Source organism: Natrix helvetica, assembly GCF_964273705.1.
Source record: "Natrix helvetica genome assembly, chromosome: 6".
In the NCBI taxonomy this organism is placed as follows: domain Eukaryota; kingdom Metazoa; phylum Chordata; class Lepidosauria; order Squamata; family Natricidae; genus Natrix; species Natrix helvetica.
In genome coordinates, this window is record NC_138553.1 from 13,880,795 (window position 1) to 13,901,938 (window position 21,144).

The window sequence follows — 21,144 nt, forward strand, 5'->3', positions numbered from 1 at the left end:
CACCAAATGTGTGTTGTTTTCCTATTAGCAGCAATTCTGTACTTTCAAATTACAGGTGTTAGATTTCTTTATTAGAATTAGAAGGCAGACTTACTCCAGAATGACTTGCGGCAACCTACGTAGTTTAAAAAAACCCAATAATTAGCATATCATAGTAAAATATACATGGTACTATCGTAGTATCTGCTGTCATAATAAACAGATCATACCCAGCATACTTTGACTCTTCAGGAAACACAACCAACACACTTTCATTTTATGACTTTCAGTTTAGACTTTCTTTCTTTATAGAGGGGGTAACTAGCACCTGAGAATAACACTTCATGCTTTTACAGAGTATTTCAAAACACTAATACTTCTATAAACTTGCTAATATTGAACATACAATTCCTGTTGATACTGCCATATTAAGATGATAAAGAGTTGTTCTAATACTATACAAGCCAAGAAAAACTAAATAGGCCAGTACAGCAATAAAAAGTAAAAAAGATGGCAGGAGGCAAACAAAAACTCAGGTGCATATATATATTTTTTGCAAATTAGGAAGGCATAGCATTTAAAATTAGGTACAATAATACAGGCAATCAACCACTGAAATGATTGGTCATTTAAAAAAATACTGTTTTTTTTTTAAAAAATCCACCCTGTTTCTGATAATCCCATACATCATTCCTATTTTCTCAACTTGATTAGGATGTTATTATATCTTAAATATCCTTGAAATTCTGAAGTATTCAATGCCTGGGTTTCTTCTGGCAATGTTCTGAAACATCTAATATTTTTTAATGTGCAATATTCTTTTTGCACATGCATCTCTCTCATGTCCCACTGAACTTTTGACCTGGTCAGAGCTGAACCACCTCCTCCCCTCCAAACTCACAGCTGCGATGTCTTGGAAAAAAAGGGATCCTGAGTCGCGTGAGGCAGCTGCCTCTGCTAAAGCCAGCATGGGGGCTTGGCTGTTCAACATTTTCTTCCCATAACAATACCCAGAGCCTTGTCTGATGGATGCACTGCTTTATTTAAGCCAACCAGCTTCGTAAATCCATTCCCCTTCTTCAGCCTGTCTTTAAAGAGCAGTCCAGGAAAAGAAAAAAGGACATCTGCTTCACACATTCTGAGATATCCAGCTGGTGGATGAAGTACACATCTGGAAAGATCACCATCTACTAGTCTAGTAAGCATAATGTTGTGGACTGAGAATGAAAAAGACAAAACCCTGGACAGCACAGATGAAAATCAATGTCAAGTTTCTTCTCTAAAAAGGACAATGAAGCACATCAGTATAGAGACTACTAATAATAATCCCAACTGGGGTAAAGCTTATAAATTCAGAACTAGATATTTTTAAAAAGGCCTTTGTGTCTTATGACTGCAAATAAATGTGATAGATATACTTTCATTTCATACTGACATTTAGAATTAGAAATAAATTAAGTGTTCTTGAAAATTGGCAAAAGAGTTCAAAAACATCTAAATTCTTATATGCATGTGCTACCAATAGCTGATGTGAAATTCACTATCTGTGCATTATTCTTTTCAAGCTAATATTTTCTGGGGGGGGAAACAGTGCAACACTTGTATATTATGGTAGGTGATGCTTGCAATATTTTCACTGTACCTTCCACCTAACTGTTTTGCATCACCTACACAAACTAGCTTGCTTTTTGTTTATCCTTTTTTCTTTATATTATCTATTTTTTTCTAAATTGGAACACTACAATTATGCCCGGGCTGTAACTTCCAGCATTCCTAGCAAGCAATGATTGTAGAGCTTCAGGTTAATTCCGGAAGAGTCAAGCTCATTATATAATACTTGGCAGGACAGATCAGTTGTTTAAAAGTAGAACATCAAAAGATAGGTTGGCTTAATCCTTCATTCAGCAAAGGCAACAGCTGGCTAACCTTGTCTGGGCTTGGAAGCTAAGCAAGGTCAAGTATGGTTGGTGCTTGGAAAGAAGACAAACAGGGAATCTTAGGACTGTACACTCGACTGGCAAAGCCAGAAAAGGGGGAATGTAAACCACCTCCATATTGCTGTTGCTCCAGAATCTTCCATTCTGACAAAAAGTTGTGGATATATTAATGTGAATTTGATGGAAGACAAATTCCTTGTATGTCCAATCACATTTGGCCAATAACGAATTCTATTCTATTCTATTGTGGGGTCTTTTTCCTATGGTTCTGTTTTTTGATGTAGTTTAAAGGTTGCTCTCTAGTCCAAGATAGCAGTTATGAGATATAAGAATAAAGAAATAAGCCACTTTTCTGAGAAAGATGAATGGGATCCAACTGCAGACCATGCTATCTTTGTTTCACAATACTAAAAAACCTAATGAAAATAATAGCAAAAGAAGATTGTGAGATTACCATTATTGTGCTACATAACTTATCAAGTATGTGCTCTGGAAAACTAGTATAACATTCATGCTGATTATGTGAGGGTAGATTCCACAGAATATAAATAAGGAATTCAGGAAAAACAGCATACATACATGGGCAAAACACTTTGGAAATGTCCAAGCACTACCTTAACTCAATTTCTAAGCCCTGAGTTCAAAAGGTACAATACTAAAGATAACACTCCTAGGCTAGACAAACAAATCAGGAAGCACTTTAAGCCTACACAAATACTACAAACCTCTTAGTAGTATTTAGCAATGCCCATAATCTAAAACAACCCCAAATTTTCAACTAATAAGAATGTGCATGACTAGGTTATAATTGTCCACATTGGTTGCTTTTATTGTTAACTTCCCAGGTATCTTCATAACATTCCACGTTCTTAAGCTATGGAATAACATGACCAAAATCTCTTAAAAATCAATATACATATCACATATAGAAAAACCATGAATCATAGATATTTGTTGAGAAGAAATTGTGCATATAAATGATGGGTCTTTCATTTCAAGAATATAGGTGGGCAACTGATCATTAATCAAAATGCATATGAAAATAACATATCTTAATCTATAATTAAATCATTCAATGTTTCTTCTGATAATACTTTAGGATAATATTTTATCCTCCTCTCATACATGTATTTCTGTAGTTATTTCTATGTTTTAATCTGTTGTATTTTAATACAGACTGTACACCGCCCCGAGTCCCTTTCGGGAGAGGGGGCGGTATATAAACGCTAATAATAAATAAAATAAAAATAAATACTGAACGCAAATTTACAAAAGGTAAAAAATCATCAAAGTTGCTTAAAACTCTTGAAAACATGTAACAATGAAAAAATATCTTATACAGGTAGTCCTCAACTTATAACAATCGAGCCCAAAATTTCTGTTGCAAAGTGAGACAGTTAAGTGAATTTTGTTCCATTTTACAATCGTTCTTGTCACAATTGTTAAGCAAAGCATGCAGTTGTTAAGTGAATCTGGTTTTCCCATTGGCTTTGCTTGTCAGAAGGTCACAAAAAGTGAACACTGCAACAAATCATAAATATGAACCAATTCCCAAGCATCTGAATTTTGATCATGTGACCGTGGGGATGCTGCAAGATTGTAAGTGTGAAAACCAGTCATAAGTCACTTTTTTCAGTGCTGTTGTAACTTTGAACAGTCACTAAATGAATGGTTATAAGTTGAGGTTTACCTGTATTACATTTATTTTACTGATAAGGTATATATTCAAATTGTTCCAATACAAAAATGTTTATTTTTTAGAACTTGTAACCATGAAATATGAGAGTTGTACAATGAAATAACATTATCCACATCTGAAGTTCTTGAAGCAAATAACAATATTGTAAAAACATATGTAGTTTTTCACAATATTGATCCTTAACAACAAAAAAAGTGCAAGTCTTTCCATCTTCAACATATAAATCATGATGGATAATAAAGATATTAAATGCTCAAGTGGTGATATGAAGCTTTAGTCTGACAATTTTCCAACAGTAATTCAGTCCTTAACTCCACTACTTTCCAAGTATTTGTATGCTTGTCCCATCTATATATTTTCCCGGAAGAATTTGCAGCTGAATTCTCCTAGTACTCCCGTATTAAATCATCATTCTCTTATATTACCCCGCAAATATATTTCAATATAGAAATCCAGCATAAAATATCTACTCATTACTTTCTCTCTGTTTCATTAATAACAGCTTCTATTTCACAGAGCTCTTATTTTAAAAACATTATATTCAACATAAGTAAATATAGATCTGTAGGTATGTTTTTATTAAAAAGGAATAAACTAAGAAAGAAGAGGTGCATCACAAATCTTCCTTCATCTCCCTCCGAAATGCATAATCCCTCCAGACCATTTTAAATGTTCCCACTTAGTATGGAAGTTGAGGAACTAGAGTCCAAAGTGACTTATTTGTGAAGCAAACCAGATGCCACTTCAGCCTCCAAAGGTGAAAGGCTAGTACAATTGCCTTTTATCATTGTAAATTCAAGATCTTTCCCCCTGCTTCATATGCTTGGGCAGGGAAATTTCTTTTAAGACTCCACATCAATAGATGAAGGAGGAGCTCTTTTTGCTAAGGAGTACTATCACTGGAAGATAATTTACCCTTTCAGAAATTTAGCACTGCATAAGGGATTTTCTCCTCCCTCTACATTCACATCCTGTTAAAGGAGTTGTAAGAGTTCTCACATCCTGCTGTACCGAGTATCTTAGGAAAGAAGATTCAGACTATCTTTGAAAATCACAAACATGTCACAGCAATACTTAACTCACCAAAGATGAACTCAAGCTAAAACTAATATTTAAGGCGACAACAAAATTAAACCTGAACATACATCCTTGTATCTACATTCAAAAACACAGCAAGACATTATACTCACAATCATTAACCATACCTTACTGCTGACTCTATGTCAATCACACTTACATAGAGGTTACAAGACAAGATAGATTTGACTGATTTTAAAATTAGGTATAAAAATACCGTGCTAATACAATTCAAACACTATATTTTATTCCCTGAACTAAATTTTGTAAATTAGCTTACTATTCGTGCATACGTGTGCTGTTCAAACACATTTCAGCAGAAACATATAAACGCGTGTGCCCCTATAACTAAACATCAAAATGTATTCTAGCTTTTATAAATAGCCTATGTCTGATAACACACAAGGGCAAGTTACAAAAATAAACCTGAATGTATTCTTTATGTACAGAAACAAGGTAACCCAACCTCAACTTTCTATGTTACTTTCTTTATCATTGAGCTAATAATTTTGCTATAGATCACAGATCTGAGTATCTAGTAATGGTACCATTTTAAACCACCTTTAGGGAAGCAATTCTTATCCTTATTCCAAATGCTATCCACAGAGTACATATATTATAACACTTGTCTAATTAATAGCTATGTTAAAATAGCAATTATATAAATATGTTTACATTTCACAGTTTCTTAGGCTATGAAGAGAGCCTAACAGGATCTTATCATACACATTTTAAAAGTTGAAAAGAAAATGAGTCACTAAAGTTATTGCATCTGTTATAAACAGATGGTAAATTCAGGTTTAATCACATTGGCCTAAGCTACTTAAGATCTTGGAAAATGACACAAGGCCTCTGGGAGGTCTGCATAGACATATCCTGGTCATATTCTTCCATTTGACCTAATTACTTTCAGTATTGGTAAAATTGTGCAACAAATCAAATAAAACCACTGTCTCAAGCTCATATACTTTCTGCGAGTCAAATTAAGTGCACAGTATTATATTTTTAAGACTGTATACTGGACAAACAACTGAGCAATGCTGGAAAAACATCCTTTCTAAATCCTGGGATAGTAATGTTGGATAAACAGACAAAATTCGAGAGTTTTTTTTTTTAGGAAAAAAAATAAGAGTAACTTATCCAATGTAAAACTTACAGTAATTCACTATTACAATAATTGTGTTTATCCATCTTACTAGCTGCTAAGCAGATTTCCCAACTTCAGCTAAATGAATGTCAATGTGCTGCTTTCCTATGAAAATGGAAGTCTAAACCCCAGAGAACCTTAAAAGAGAGAAAAGGAGGAGAAACACACAGCCTGCTCAATTGCCACAAAGCCTACAACTTGATTGTCACAAAACCTGGAGGGAGCTTACAAGCACCACCCTAGCTAGCATGGAGAACCAAAACTCCCCTCCCTCTTTACCCATCTTTTCCCTGCAGGAATAATGGAAGCAAAGCAAACTCTTTTCAAACCCTTGGACTGATCTCAGGCCACCAGAGAGATAAGATGGAAACTTCCTATCTTTGAAATGGAAACCTCCTTTTCAATACCGGTACCTGGTGGCAAAACTTTTAAAAAGAGCCAGAACAGCAAAATGGAAGACTTTAGAATCGGAGCAGCTTGCTCAGTGAACTGATAAAAAGAAGAGATAATCAAGATAGCACACACAGAGAGGCATTACTTTGCTTTTCAAAGGGCGGCCGAAGTCCCCACATCGCTCCCACACATCCTGGCTCCGAACAAATAAGGATCCCCTTGGGGTTATAAAGAAAGGATCCTGCTCGCCAACTGTGACACTTCATTGGTGGTGGTGGGGACGACAACCGGTGGGATCAAACCTCCCCCACCAAGCTTTAAAGGGGGGGAGGAAATTAAGCGATACAGTAAATACAAAACAGAAGGAAAACTATTGTTTGGCGCTGTTCCGTATATGCGAGGCGAGGCTTCCCTTTCTCCATCCGACTTGGCCTCTTTATAGCGTTTCCCAGGGCAGGGTTTGCGCACGTTTACTCGGGAGCAAGGCACCCTCCCCCTCCCTCCCTCGGTTGGGCTTTCGGCTAACTCTCTTGTCATTGTTCGCACACCGACGCCGCCACAATCTCCGACCGCCTCGGGCGGCACCACTTTTTAAAAAGGCCTCCCCAAAACACCCCGAAGATAAGGAAGACCACAACTTTTTGGAGAAGCAGCCCTGCCTGCCCGTCTGACCATCCCCGCTCCACGATGCGGGAGGGGGTGGAAATGTCCGCGATACTGACCCTCCCCTCCCCCATCGTGCGGCGTTTGGGGACAGACGGCCAGGCGCTTCAGAAGCCCCCTCTCACCGCCACAGAAAGTATTGTCCTGCCCTCCCGCTTCTCCTTCGGGAGAGAGGCCGGCGGGTGGCTCTGAGGGCCGGCCGCTCCCACCAAGCACGCCCGTGCTGCCTTTCCCTTCCTTCCCCCCTTTGGAGCCCGAACTCACCTCAATCTCGAAGTCCGGCAGGCGGAAAGCGGTCCTGAAGAGCGAGCAGAAGTGAGCGATGGCCGGCACTTCCCACCAGGAGCGGAGCTCGCTCAGGGCGCTCGTCTCCGCGGCCGACCCGGCGGCATTGGCCGCCGTCGAGCCCTCCGCTCCTCCGATCGTGGCTGAAGTAACAGTCGTCGCTGCCGCCGCCGCCGCCGCCGCAGCGGCAGTCGAGACCCCTCCCGCTCCGTCGCCGCAGCCTCCGTCCTCCTCCGGACACATCTCCCTCCGGGCCGGCGGCGCGAGATGCTCTTCTCCCTTCCTGCGTCCGAGGTGCCCTCTTTTCCCCCCTCAGCGGCCACGGCTGCCCGCTCCGCGCCCGCTTCTCGGCATGGGGTTCCCCCGGGTTGGCGCCTCCTCACCCTCCGCTCCTCCTCCCTGCTCGCTGGGGGGGGGGGGGGTGTCTCTAGTGCAGGCGAAGGCGGCGCTGCTCTCGGCGGGGGTTGCCGCCGCAAAGACCCATCTCTTTCCCCCCCCAACTCCCCCCACCCCACTCTTTTCGCCTCAGCTCGCCGCCGCAACTGTTGCCTGGTCCAGGCAACGGTTTAAAAAACAAGCGCGCGCTCCGCTAAGCATTCGACGCCGGAGAAACAGATGGGGCTGGGGGGAGGGGCGCGAGCGGAGGAGGAAAGGGGCGGGGTTGGGATCTGTAGGGCGGGGCGTCGTGAGGAACAGGGGTCTTCGACTCTTGAGGAGGACCAGCTAAATCAAGCCCTTAATCCTGGGGAGTGAAGGGGGGGCGAGAAGGGGACCGGAGTCCCGACGTCTTCGAGTACAGCGAAGGGGGCGGAGCTCGGGAAGCTAACTTTTTTTTTTTAAGCGGCCGTGCGAGCGCCCTGGAAGGAAAAAGGCGGGGCCTGGGATGTAAATGAGGCTTTCGTCCAGAGCCGTTTTTAAAGAGTTGCTTGAGCGCCACAGAAAACAAGGAGCCGGCTCGGCGAAGCTCTTCGCCCACGAGGCGGAGGCGGGGCCGCTCTTTATCATAACAACAGCCTGGCCCCGCCTTTTTTCCCCGGGGTTGCCAATGGCCGGGCTCGAGGGAGGCGGGGCCGGCGCGAGGCGGGATTTCTATGGCTGCCCAAGCAGGAAGGGCGGGGCCTCTTGTCGGCCAAAGGGAATGAAGGGGCTGGCTGACTTCGTGCTCCCGGACAGCACGTGGCGGCCCCGGCTTTGCAATTATGGTCGAAAAGGGTCTGCGCAGAAATTCACTTGGGATTCACTTTCAAGTCAACGCGCCTGTTGAGATACGGAGCAATCCTGTGAACGGCGTTGCTGAAGCCCGCTGGTTCTTGCCTGGATGTAAAAAAGCAACTTGATTCCAGGATTCTCGACTGCTTAGTAATGGAACTTGCTAAATTGCACGAAGATCGAAGTCCTCCTCGCTGCTTCCGCCGGGCTTTTTGTTATTATTATTATTAAATTGCCCTGACATTTGCAACGTCTTTATTTTCCTCCTTTGAATTGTTTTCTCCTTTTACCTTGTTTGAACTACATTCTGCGCTCATCCTCTCGCTCCGTTTGCAATAATGGGCGCTGCTTAGCCAACTGCGTTTTATGCAACTACGGTCGGGGAAAGTGGATAAAAGGTAGATCTTTTTAAAATTTCTGATCCTTTTCTTTTTCCACTTTAGGGATCTCCCCCCCCCCCCTTTGCGGATTCTAATCGCCCAGCTGGGATCGCTTGGATAGTGTTTCCTTTTGTACCGTAAGAAGATGTCTAAATAAAAAAATAAAAGTATTAAATTATCAAGTAGTGAGAGCTGAAACCCATTTGTTGATTGAAATGAATTTCAGCGTTTTTTATTGCTGTGTTGTGATCTGGTGATCAACTCTGCAAATGTGGGAATTGAAGTTTCATCACTATGTTAAACATACACTTTTACCCATATTCAGAGATCTGAATTTCCTGTAAAGCTTGTTTGTTACTATTGGAGTAATCACTTTATTCCAGAAACTCTAAAGCAATTTACTAATTTATAGTAGCTTCAATGCACCAAAGTTTGATTCTTTAAAAAAATAAGTGTTTGAATTTTTTCCCAGTTACTGTAGTGTAGATCTGAATTTTAAATATGTTTAGGGTTTTTTTTAATTCATTGATTGAAAATAATGCTCCAGGGTTTCAATTTGTGCCTTAGTTCTCCAGATAACCAGTGTAAGATTCTGTTAGTCTTTTGAAAAATCAATAGTCATCTATATCCAGCAAGGTCAATATTTGACACTGCTGAGAAGACTTTGAACTAGAAAATAGAGTACATGTTTTCTGAAGTAAATCTATGACGTTAATTTAGTCGAAAAATTACACACACACACACAGTCTAGAAGAAAGCAGTAAGTACTTGTCTTTATGTGAGAAAAAACTGAATAGATATGTCTCTGTAAGTTACCAGGAGCCAAGCTCAACTTGATGAAAACAGTATTACTGTACAGATTCTTCCTCTGGGGTTGCTTGACAAATTATACATTTTAAAAAAAAAATCTCAACTTTACAGTGTTGATCGTAGTCTCCATTATCTTTGACAAATTGTGGGAAGTGGGCAAAGTACATTAGAGGACAACAAACATCCTACCCAGGGGGAAATTGTCCCTGGGACTACAGACCAATCCGATATTGATTCCTAGAAGATTCCAGAGCAGTAAAGTAATTAATCAGTGTACACTTGGAGAACAATGAAGTGATTACCAGACGTCTGAAGTTGTCAAGCACAAGTTTTGCCAGAGTTAACCTTTTCTCCTTTCTGTATCAGACTATAAACAAGTTGTAGACAAAATGCATTTGTACTTCAGCAAAGCATCTGATGGAATGCCCCGTAACATTCTGATTAGCAAGCCTGTCCATTACCCATGACCTGGATGATATGACTATTAAATAATTTCTTAATGGGCATAAAAATTATAGGTGAAGGGCGTCCCTCAAGAATTCTTCACCAAATTGGGGAGATATCCCATGGGATGTTACAAAGCAGAGACCTTCCTCCTTCCATATTTATGTTAATAATGTAGATGCAGAGGTGGCAGGAGTAGTCACATGTTTGGTAGATGAGACAAAAGTTGATAGAATATTGAATATGATGTTAATGGGTCAAAAATAGATTGCAAATAAAAACAAAAGACAAGTGCAGAGGTATTCAGTTAGGAAACTGAAATAAAATACATAGCTATAACGTGGAGCAGACCTGACTAGGTAACCGTTGTCTTTTTAGATTTTAGAATAGCCAACTACAGGTAGTCCTCAACCTACGACCACAATTGAGTTCAAAATTTCTGTTATTAAGTGAGACATTTGTTAAGTGAGTTTTGCCCCATTTTACAATCTTTGTTGCCACAGTTAAGTGAATCACTGCAGTTGATTGACTTAACTGCGGTTGTTAAGTGAATCCGGCTTTCCTGTTGACTGCTTATCAGAAGCTTGAGACACAGCAATGGTCATAAGTATGAACCAGTTGCCAATTTTGATCACATGATCATGGTGATGCTGGAAAGGTCGTAAGTGTGAAAAATGACCATAAGTCATTTTTTTCAGTGCTGCTGTATCTTTGACTAGTCACTAAATGAACTGTTGGAAGTCAAGGACTACCTGTATTCATATTCTCTTTGTAGTAGGGTCTGGCTGCAAAAACGGCCAAAGGTGATTTTTAAGCTGCATTCAAATGATATTACAGCTTTGAGAAATAGGCTGGATGTAACAAAATGAAATTTAATAGAGGCAAATACATCAGATCAAATGCACATTGTGCAAAAATGAACAGTGTGATATGATTGCAGCCTCCCCCCTCCCATATAGCCAAATCATTAAAAAATCTAGTTTCCAAAATAAAAATACAATCCACTATATTCTTCCTTGGTTATCTTCCCCATCTATTTGGTTTTTGTATATAATTTTTATTTAAATTTTTAATATTTCATTAAAGGTAAAGGTTCCCCTCGCACATATGTGCTAGTCGTTCCCGATTCTAGGGAGCAGTGCGCATCTCCATTTCAAAGCCGAAGAGCCAGCACTGTCTGAAGACTCCATGGTCATGTGGTCGGCATCACTAAACACCAAAGGCCCATGGAACACTGTTACCTTCCCACCAAAGGAGTTCCTATTTTTCTACTTGCATTTTTACATGCTTTTGAACTGCTAGGTTGGCAGAAGCTGGGACAAGTAACGGGTGCTCACTCCATTATGCGGTGCTAGGGATTAGAACCGCCAAACTACCGATCTTTCTGATTGACAAGCTCAGTGTCTTAGCCTCTGAGCCACTGCGTCCCTTCATTAAAGGATTATGGAAACAGCAAACGAAAAGAAAAAAAATAAGGATTTTAAAGAATAAAAGAAAAATGAGAGACAACAAAAGTCAAGGGAAAAAAATCTAAAGCTTCTTTGCAGCAGTTACAATTATGGTAATTTCCATTTCCACCTTCCCAATATCCTGGCTTCTTTCTTCCAATAACCCCACCCCCTTTTTTGATAAATAAATCCCCAATTCATTTTATTCAATTTCAGCAAAAGGTTCATATAGAAGTTCCAATTTTTTACAAAAATACCTCTAGGCCATTTCTGCAAGCTCCGCCATCTTTACAACCCATTCTTCCATTAGGGGTACTTCTGTATGCAAGTTGTCCTTGACTTATAACAGAGCCTAAAATTTCAATTTGCTAAGCAAAAGAGTTATGGAGTGCCGTTTGTCCCATTTTACAACCTTTCTTGCCACTATTAGTAAATGAATCACTGCAGCTAAATTAGTAACATCATTGTTCAGGGAATCTGGCTTCTCTATTGACTTTGCTCGTCAGAAAATTGCAAAAGGTGATCACACTTGACTCTGGGACAATGCAACCATCATTAAAAAATGACAGTTGACAAGTGGCTGAATTTTGATCATGTGATAACAGCAGTCACAATTGTGAAAAATGGTAAGATGATTAATGCTGTTTGTAACTTCAAACGGTCATTAAATGGTTGTAGGTCAAGAACTACCAGTAATGCTGTAACTGGGCTGTAGTTACCAAACATAAAACCAATTGTCCATGTGTGTTTTCTAATTGACTTTCCATCAGTACTAGTAAAAAAAAAATCTGATTTTATCTGAATACTGACTTTAAAACTGTATCATCATATTTATGTCTCAAGCATTTTCCAAGTGCTTACCTCCCAGCCATACTCTGAACAAAGATTGAGACACATTACTACAATTTCAAAGTAGAGCTATAGGGTAAAAGAATCAGAGTATTAGAAATGTAATTTCACAAAGGGAGATGGAAGGGATTGGGCATATCGAGAAGAGAGAGGAGTGAAATATTTGCATTTTCTAGTACTTGGAAGGATGTCACTTGCTAAGATCTGTTCTCACAATCTAGAGTAGTGTTTCTCAACCTCAGGAACTTTTAAGAGGTGTCGACTTCAACTCCCAGAATTCCCCAACCAACATGGAGAACGGCCAATTACATATTGCCCACTAAAAAATGTAAGTCTGAGGCTTTAATTCTATTCTTCCATTGGCAGGATTGTAATCCTGCTTTACTTTGAAATGTTTTTTTCTAATAAGGTATTTGAAAGCTTTATAATTTTATATCCTGGCAAAGATGAAGTTAGTTTGACTAAGCTCCATGAAAAAGTTTTCAATATGCATTTTATCTGTAAAGTTCTTTTTAATGAAATAAGCCTTTCTCCTGGAAGTATTTTTTATTTCAGTACAATGTAGCTCTTTGTACCACCATTGAAACTTGTTTCATACATCTATTTCTTCAAATTATTGCCTTATAGCAGTGATGGCGAAACTTTTCGGCACTGAGAGCTGAAAAGGGAGCCCACGTGTGCGCGCACTCATTTGGACCGCAACCCAGAAGAGAAGCTGCCCAGGGCGCATGTGTGCGCCAGAAAATAAACTTGTTTCCAAGGTGCGCATGTGTGCTGCCCAGCTAGTCTTTCAGTTACTGGCGCGCATTCACATGCAACGATCAGCTGGCATGCTCACATGTGCTGATCACATGATCAGCACATGTTCACACCGGAAAACAGAAGACCAGCTCTTCCAGTTTCCAGCACTGCCGATGGCCAGCTGATTTTCATGCACGCATGCACACCAGGAACCCAAAAGAGGAACGGGCCGTGCTGCGCATGCCAAGCAACATGACTCCATGTGCCACTTCAGGCACATGTGCCATAGGTTCGCCATCACGGCCTTATAGCATCAGCGATAATTAAAAAGTAAACAGGTGTTTACTCTGGTGTTAGCAAACTGGATAACTGAGGTGAGATGAGGTGAGATGCAGATACCATTGGTTTCAAATAATATTGGGCGCACATGCATAGTCTGAAACAAAATAAATGCTTAAATTTGCTTGAGTCATATCAGTAGTGCTTTTTTTTCTCCTTCCAAATTTACTTTTTCTGCTTTTGAGTCTAGTGAACGTCAGCATATATAACAGATGAGATTATACCTAACAGAGATTTAGCTTGTCAGAAGAATGCATGTTATATTATCTATTCAGCCTTGCAAATGTCAGAATAATAATAGGGTAGATCCTTCTGAGAGATGGAATGAGGTGGTGAATATGAACATGGTCATAATATTTAAAATAAATGATGACATGCTCTAGTAGGAAAGAAGTTACAACTGGCCCTTCTCAAAATGTAAGATGAAAGGGTAATCCAATGGTACTGAAAGACAGCAAATATATATAAAAAGAAAATCATACAATACATAATTACCATGTGGAATTCATTATCCTAAGATATTGCCAAGGCCAAGAGTTTAGTAGGTTTGAAAAAAAAGCAGACATTTTTATGGCTATTGAGACCATCTGTGGCTACATTAGATGGGATGAGAATCCTTTCTGTTCGAGGGAAATAAAAGGGAAATAAAATTTTCCCCCTTTTAAAGCACAGAATAACAATTTACTGATGGTTAAGGATTAGAAAGCAACTTCCATTTTCATGCAGATTATTCGGTAATTGTCCATCCGAGTATGTCAAGCACTTTTTAAAAATAATCGTGTGATCCTGACAGCTGGCCGCAAAGGGATGCTAAATTAGCTGGACCATTGCATTGCCATATGATGTTCCTATTATGATAAGATATATTTGTGCTGGTCTGGTGATGTGGATAAACAATTTTATTTATTTGCAGCTATTATTCTGCCACTGTTTCTCACTGATTATGTACATGGCATGTGTTCGTGTGTGTGTGTGTTTTATCCCAGAACAATCCAGCCTGAGACAAGTGATTTGTTGGTCACATGCACACAAAATGACAGGCTGAAGTGATCATGTCCCTATTTCAGGAAACAGTGACTGGCATTCAACCATAGTCTGGAAGGCAGTTGATCTCTTGAGTATTTGTATTTTCCTGTTCTGAATTAAGCCAGCTGTGGCTATAGCAAGTGAAGTATATATACACACACTGTCCGTTACAATACAGGGAAAAAACTACTGCCCAAGAAAAACAGGCTTGGGAAAGAACCTTGAATGGAAGAAAGAAGAAAACAGAATGGAGGCAAAGAAGAAATTCAGAGACCTCCCTTCTCACTAATTTTAATTTTATTTATTTTTTTCTTTTTTGAAAAAGTTTTTTTTTATTTTCATACCTATAACCAAAAGTATACCCTTACATCTAAGCAAAGTTTATTTTATATTCTCCAATATTATATCAGTTCCTCTTACCATCAACCCACAACAATTATCATTTGCTCTTCTGCTTCCCATACACCATGTTTTACCGTATTTCACCGCCGTCCTCTCCCTCTCGCCTCCTCCCTACCTCCTTTCTTCCCTCTGCCATCCCTCTCTTCTCTACTTCCCCTTCCTCTCTCTCCTCCTGCCTCCTCTACCTTCTATTTCCCTCTCTCCCATCCCCTCTCTCCCTCCTTATCTCTACCTTTCTCCTTTCTACTCTCTCCAATTAGTTTGCATGGTGTATTTCAGCGTCTGAGCACGCTTCATTTAATATTGCTGGTATTGATAATTACATTCAAATAAACATCTTTCATATTAATAATTTTACATACATCCTCCTTTTAAAAGTATACATATATAAGAATTCCATTGTTTGTTTCCCAGCATGAGGCTCTTCTCCAGGGAGTCCTTCCTTCTCATTAGGTGGCCAAAGTACGTATTTGAGTTTCATTTTCAGAATCTGGCCTTCTAAAGAGCAGCCAGGGTTGATCTCTAGGATTGACCAATTTGATTGCCTTGCAGTCCAAGGGACTCGCAGGAGTCTTCCCCAGCACCAGAGTTCAAAGGCCTCAATTCTTTGGCACTCAGCTTTTCATATATAAAATTTGTATATAAAAGCCAATTGAGCCAAAAGTTGAAATTAATTCAAGGATTTCTTTATTTACTTGAACCCCACAGTCTGCTGTAATGATAATCTCTATGATTACCATAGAATAGATAGATACTGTAGTTCCAACCTAAAGTAGCTCAGGAGATATTTTCTGTTTTTGTCATCATTTTAACTTCCCACTTAAAAGACCTTCTTTATGAAGTTTGCTTCTCATGCATTTAGGATTCAGACTTCAGTCACTTTCCCCATCTCCCTTCCTTTGCCAGACAAGGAATAAGGTTCCTTGGCAGTCTCCCTGTCTTCACATCCATCCAAATATTTTAGCTTCTTCCCCAGCCTTATTTCCTATGCATTCTCTATGTTACATCCACATGGTTTAAAGTAAGAAAGGTTCAAAATTGCCCACACTTTCTAGAGAGTTACACTCACAATTAAAGACCAGGGAGGCAGATTTTTACAGATTATTTTTATCCTAACTGCATCCACTCTCTTATCTTTCATTAAAACGAATAGTTTTTTTTTCTGCAGCAGAGTGCACATAAACTGTTTATACGGATGGCTCTTATTCCAGTATAAGGATAAAGTGAAACTTTAACAAATGCATTAATGAGGAACCACTGAAGTGCAATTTCATAACTGCTTTGTACTACAAGCAATTCTAAAGTTGCAAGTGTATTATCTCTGGGGAAAATAGACTATTAAACATAAGAGTTTTTGTCATTGAGGTTTTGTGTTGAGTAGCAAATATCAGATAGGAAATGTGTCTCACTGTATCTACTACAAATTGATCTCCAGAGTGAAAAATAGTTCATGTAAGCAGTGGTAAAACTATAAATTAAGAGTGAGACGCATAGAGGGATTTGGGACTGACTGTGTTTGTCTGATTCATGGTGAAAAGGGATTTAACTCTAGTTCCACAGGGAAGAGTAGTGACTAATCTGTTTAATCATCTACAGGTTCTTCCTGGAATCAACTTCCTTGCAGAGCTGGGACTACAGAACATGATGGCCTTGTTCCCCAACCAAAGAATTTAGACTGCTATTGATGTTGTTAGTTTGTGATGGGGATTTATGAAAAACTCTTTCCATGTTACCAAAATTTAAGAATGCATTTGACTTTCTAATATTCCCATAAAGCACTAGACTGTCATTCTACTGAAATAAATAAACAGTTGCATAGGATTGAAGCTTTTAAGTAGTTTGACTGGGTGTGTCCTTTTTTGCTTTGGCGTTCTATTTCTGCTTCTATTTAGATAGTGAGATAATGGGAGGGGGATATAAATGTAATACATACATACCATGTTTCCCCGAAAACACGAACTACCCCAAAAATAAGCCCCAGCCTGTTTTTACATGTGACTAATATAAGTCCTACCCCAAAAATAAGCCCTAGTGAAGGGGATGGGCATGGCCAGCCTAGGCAGTGAGTATTGCAGGTGTGTTGAGTACCTGTGCAAGAAGCAGGCGGAAGCAGAGGGGTGTGAAGGCAGATGTGCCATACAGGTTACGGGAAAGCCAAGTGGTGGTGGGCTGGAGCAGCGACCAGCCACAGGAAGCTTACTTTGGGACCCAAAAGAAAATAAGACCTGGTCTTATTTATGGGGGAACACCGTACATTTTTCTGTAGAGATTGCATCCCCCAACCTGAAATCCCCAGCCTTACTGTTATGCCTCATGGGAACTATACACCATCTCATCTATAGTATCAGGCTGGGGAAGGTAGATGAAATTCTTATATCTGATAATTATAAAGCAATGATGTGTCCTTGGAGTTGGTGACAACAGATGTTTTGAATCTGAAGGGAGAAAGTTTATATAAAAATCTATGCTCTTTGGTATTAGCCTTTCAATACAAGAAGGAATGGTTTCTGTTATAGTTACCAGATGGAATCAGGCATGAGGATGTAAGTTGAAGTGTCTAAACAATAGCCCTTGTAATTAAAAATAATAATAGCTACTAAATTATGGCCCATGTACTTCTTTCTGCTTTGTAGACTGGCCCTTTGAAGATGATACTGGCTTGTTACATGAAAAAGCAACATGTGATTATCCCTCCTCTGAAAAAAACAAATTTTGCCTAAAAGGAGACAATGGGGTGACACAGGATGGAACTTATAAAACATCAGAAGGAACTAATTTCCAAGCCTTTCATTCAATCTTTTTTGGTATTTATAGCTACAGAACTACAGTTAGTTATAAACTGCTTACACCTGCCCAATTTTCTTCCATATTTTCCCTTGGTAAATCCACCCATGTATCAATTAAACCAAGTATATGCATCTTTCTTTCATTCAAAAATTGAAAGCATGATAGAAAGGGGGAAAGGGTGTTCACCCCCCCACACACATGTTTCTTTCCAGATCCTCAAATCAAATTTTCTCTCCGTGTTATTCTATCCATTTTCGATATTTTCTCTGGTTCCTTCTGTCTCTATTTTTGACTTCTTTCCTTCTTGTGTTTCTCTATGCCCTGTGATGCCCTACCATTCACTTATTTCTAAACACAATTTCTTCAAGTTGTCAATATTATTTCTTAGAATAATTGATTACAAGTTGGTTTAGGAAAAGCAGCACGGAAAGCTTGGGAGAGGCTAAAACAATGGAGAGTAGTAAAAACGATAAAGAGTATTTGGGGCAAGGTAAATATTCTTTAGATTCTACTTAGGCTCACTAAATATATACATTTGTAGGTTTTTATTTTAAAGAGCCAGTTTGGTGTAGTGGTTAGAAGCACCAGGCTATGTAGCAGGAGATCATTACTGTAAAAGCCTCTCCAGCTGAGAGATTTTGAACCAGTCACTTTCTCTTAGTCCCACAAAGAAGACTGCCAAAGCCCTTCTGAAAACTGAAAATGTTGCCAAGAAAACTATAGGGACTTTGCCAAGGCAACTGCCAGGAGGCAGAATGGACTTGAAGCAGTAGTGAGTTCCGGATCCCGTTGCAACCGGTACGGTGCATTGGGGCTGGGCGCCCACCACATGAATGCGCGGAGTGCACGGATGTGTACTTACCGCCCGCAATGCTCTGCAACGCCTCCACAACGCTCCAGCTGCTCGGCGGAGCATTGCACAGGCGGCGTATGCAAAGCCCCAAAAACTTCAAATACCGGTAAGGAGCGCGGGTGGGTGGGCCCTCTGGAACACCGTACCGGAACAGTACCTGGTGCTCCCGGCAGGCACCGGTACACCCCAGCCATACCGGTCATAACCCACCACTGACTTGAAGGCACACACACACAAGAAAAAAGGTATTTGAAACCTCTAGCTATAACAATGTGTTTGTATAAAATTATTTCTTCTCTGTGAATATATATGTATATATTGAAAGCACACCTCGAGCAATTTCAACCAAACTTGGTACACAAATGACTTCTCTTTGGAAACAAATACTGTGGGCGTAAGAAACCCCTAACACTCCACGAGGGACCACAAGGCTGCTTCACCCACATCGCCCCACCTACCCACAGTGACGTGCGGTCAGGGGAGGCAAGGGAGGCAGAGCCTCACCTCTCTTCATGAAATAATAGTATATAATATAAATACAAATATAAAAGGCAACATTAAAAATAAAAATATGGTTTTCTGCCTGCATGGTCTTCTGTGATGAAGCCGAAGGACAGAAAGAGGGAGTAGTGACCTTCCTCCCATATTTAGGCATACCAGGGGTTGTAACACTAATACATACCTATTTCCCTGGCTCAACTGATAAGGAAGTGAGCCCGTGGCTTAGTGGCTAACACTCCTGCCTAAGATATTTACAGCCCGGGTTCAAGTCCCAGTAAGGGTATGGCTAGCTGATGAGAGCTAATTAGCTCGAAATAGATCTATACTAGTCTCCCTTTATTTATTTATCAGTACAAATATAACACAAATATAAAAGGCAACATTAAAAATAAAAATATGGTTTTCTGCCTGCATGGTCTTCTGTGATGAAGCCGAAGGACAGAAAGAGGGAGTAGTGACCTTCCTCCCATATTTAGGCATACCAGGGGTTGTAACACTAATACATACATACATACATACATACATACATACATACATACATATATATATATATAATATTATAATATTATACAATTATACATCCGTCCGGGCGCACCCGGGAGCTGCGGAGGGCGGAGGCAGAAATGTTGTCGGTGCTCCCGGATGACGAAGGCACGAAAGCTACAGTCGACAGTCGCTTTTGTGCCTTCGTCATCCGGAAACGCCAACATTTCTACCTCCGTCCGTGCGCGCCCGGGAGCTGCGGAGGGCGGAGGCGCCGACAACATTTCTGCCTCCGCCCTCTGCAGCTCCCAGGCGCGCACGGACGGAGGTAGCCACAGCGACACCGAGGCGATCTGGGCGGACGAAAGAGCGAGCGAGGCAGCCCAATCCTCGGTCGCTCGCCTGCTGGATCGCCTCGGCACCATTCTGCCTACCTCCGTCCGTGCGCGCCCGGGAGCTGCGGAGGGCGGAGGCAGAAATGTTCTCGGCGCTCCCGGATGACATCATCCGGAAACGCCGACATTTCTGCCTCCGCCCTCCGCAGCTCCCGGGCGCGCACGGACGGAGGTAGCCACAGCGACACCGAGGCGATCCGGGCAGACGAAAGAGCGAGCGAGGCAGCCCGATCCTCGGTCGCTCGCCCGCCGGATCGCCTCGGCGCCATTCTGCCTATCTCCGTCCGTGCGCGCCCGGGAGCTGCGGAGGGCAGAGGCAGAAATGTGTGCCTCCAGCACACGTGGTCCCATTCCCCGCCTTCCTGATGACGTCACCAGCCTCACGAGCCACTAACCTCACCGCACATCACTGCCTACCCACCAGCCCCACCCAACTTCTGTTATACCAATATTTTAGGATTCCCATTTTTCTAACCGCATTTCACATCATGATGGGATCAGCACAATCAAATGCCTATCTGTGTGTGTGTGTGTGTGTGTGTGTGTTCGTGTTCCAGCATAACTCTGGAAAGCCTCGAGCTATTTCAACCAAACTTGGTACACAGATGACTTACTCTCCGGAAAAAAATACTGGGGGGGGGGGTAAGACACTCCTAACATCCCTTGGGGTGTCTGTTCTGTTAAGTTACAGCCTGTTGTGCCTTAAAATGGCTTCTATTGTACTGCTGTAAAATGGCTTCTACTTTACAGCGCAGTGGAGTTGCCATGGTAACGGCTTCACAGTACTCCACAAGAGGGCTCCCTCTGGTAAGGGGGAAAAGCCAACATTACAAATTACGTTTGGTCCAGGCATTTCCCCCCTATAAATAAATACCCGGGTAATGCCAAGTTATCAGCTAGTAATCAATAAAGCACATTCTGACTTTTTTATATTCTTGGGCTTTCTCAGCTATCCAGCATGCATCAGCAACAATGTCCCGATTCCTTATCCTTTTCTAAAGCCAATTTGAACATCTGGCATTTCTTTTTCCATGTAGGGTCCTAATCTGTGTTGGATGAATCTAAGTATTATCTTACTAGCACTTGAAATTAATAACGTATGATAGTTTGTACGCTCGGTGAAGTCTCTTTTTGGCATTGCAATGTAGATTTACCTCCTTTTAACTGTTGCCTGCTCTACTCTTTCTACGACTTATGGCCTTCCTCACCCAGGCATTCATTCACATACTACACAACTGGAAGAAGCAGCCACAACAATGCCACTCACAAACACAACAAATCATTCTCATTACCCTTA

At 40.9% G+C, this 21,144-nt stretch overlaps 1 protein-coding gene across 3 annotated transcripts in view; it reads right to left on the reverse strand.

Annotated features, from left to right (window-relative positions):
- The window catches only part of CECR2 (CECR2 histone acetyl-lysine reader), a 98,147-nt gene extending 90,292 nt beyond the window's left edge, over positions 1–7,855 (reverse strand). The window contains exon 1 of one of the 3 annotated variants that reach the window (XM_081958113.1): positions 7,160–7,855. In XM_081958113.1, the coding sequence (XP_081814239.1) occupies positions 7,160–7,423 (264 nt within the window). In that variant the 5' untranslated portion in view covers positions 7,424–7,855. Of the gene's footprint in view, positions 1–6,377; positions 6,440–7,159 lie in introns of those variants that run through there. The other 2 variants (XM_081958114.1, XM_081958115.1) reach the window with 2 other exon arrangements.
- Between the last annotated feature and the right edge of the window lie 13,289 nt (positions 7,856–21,144).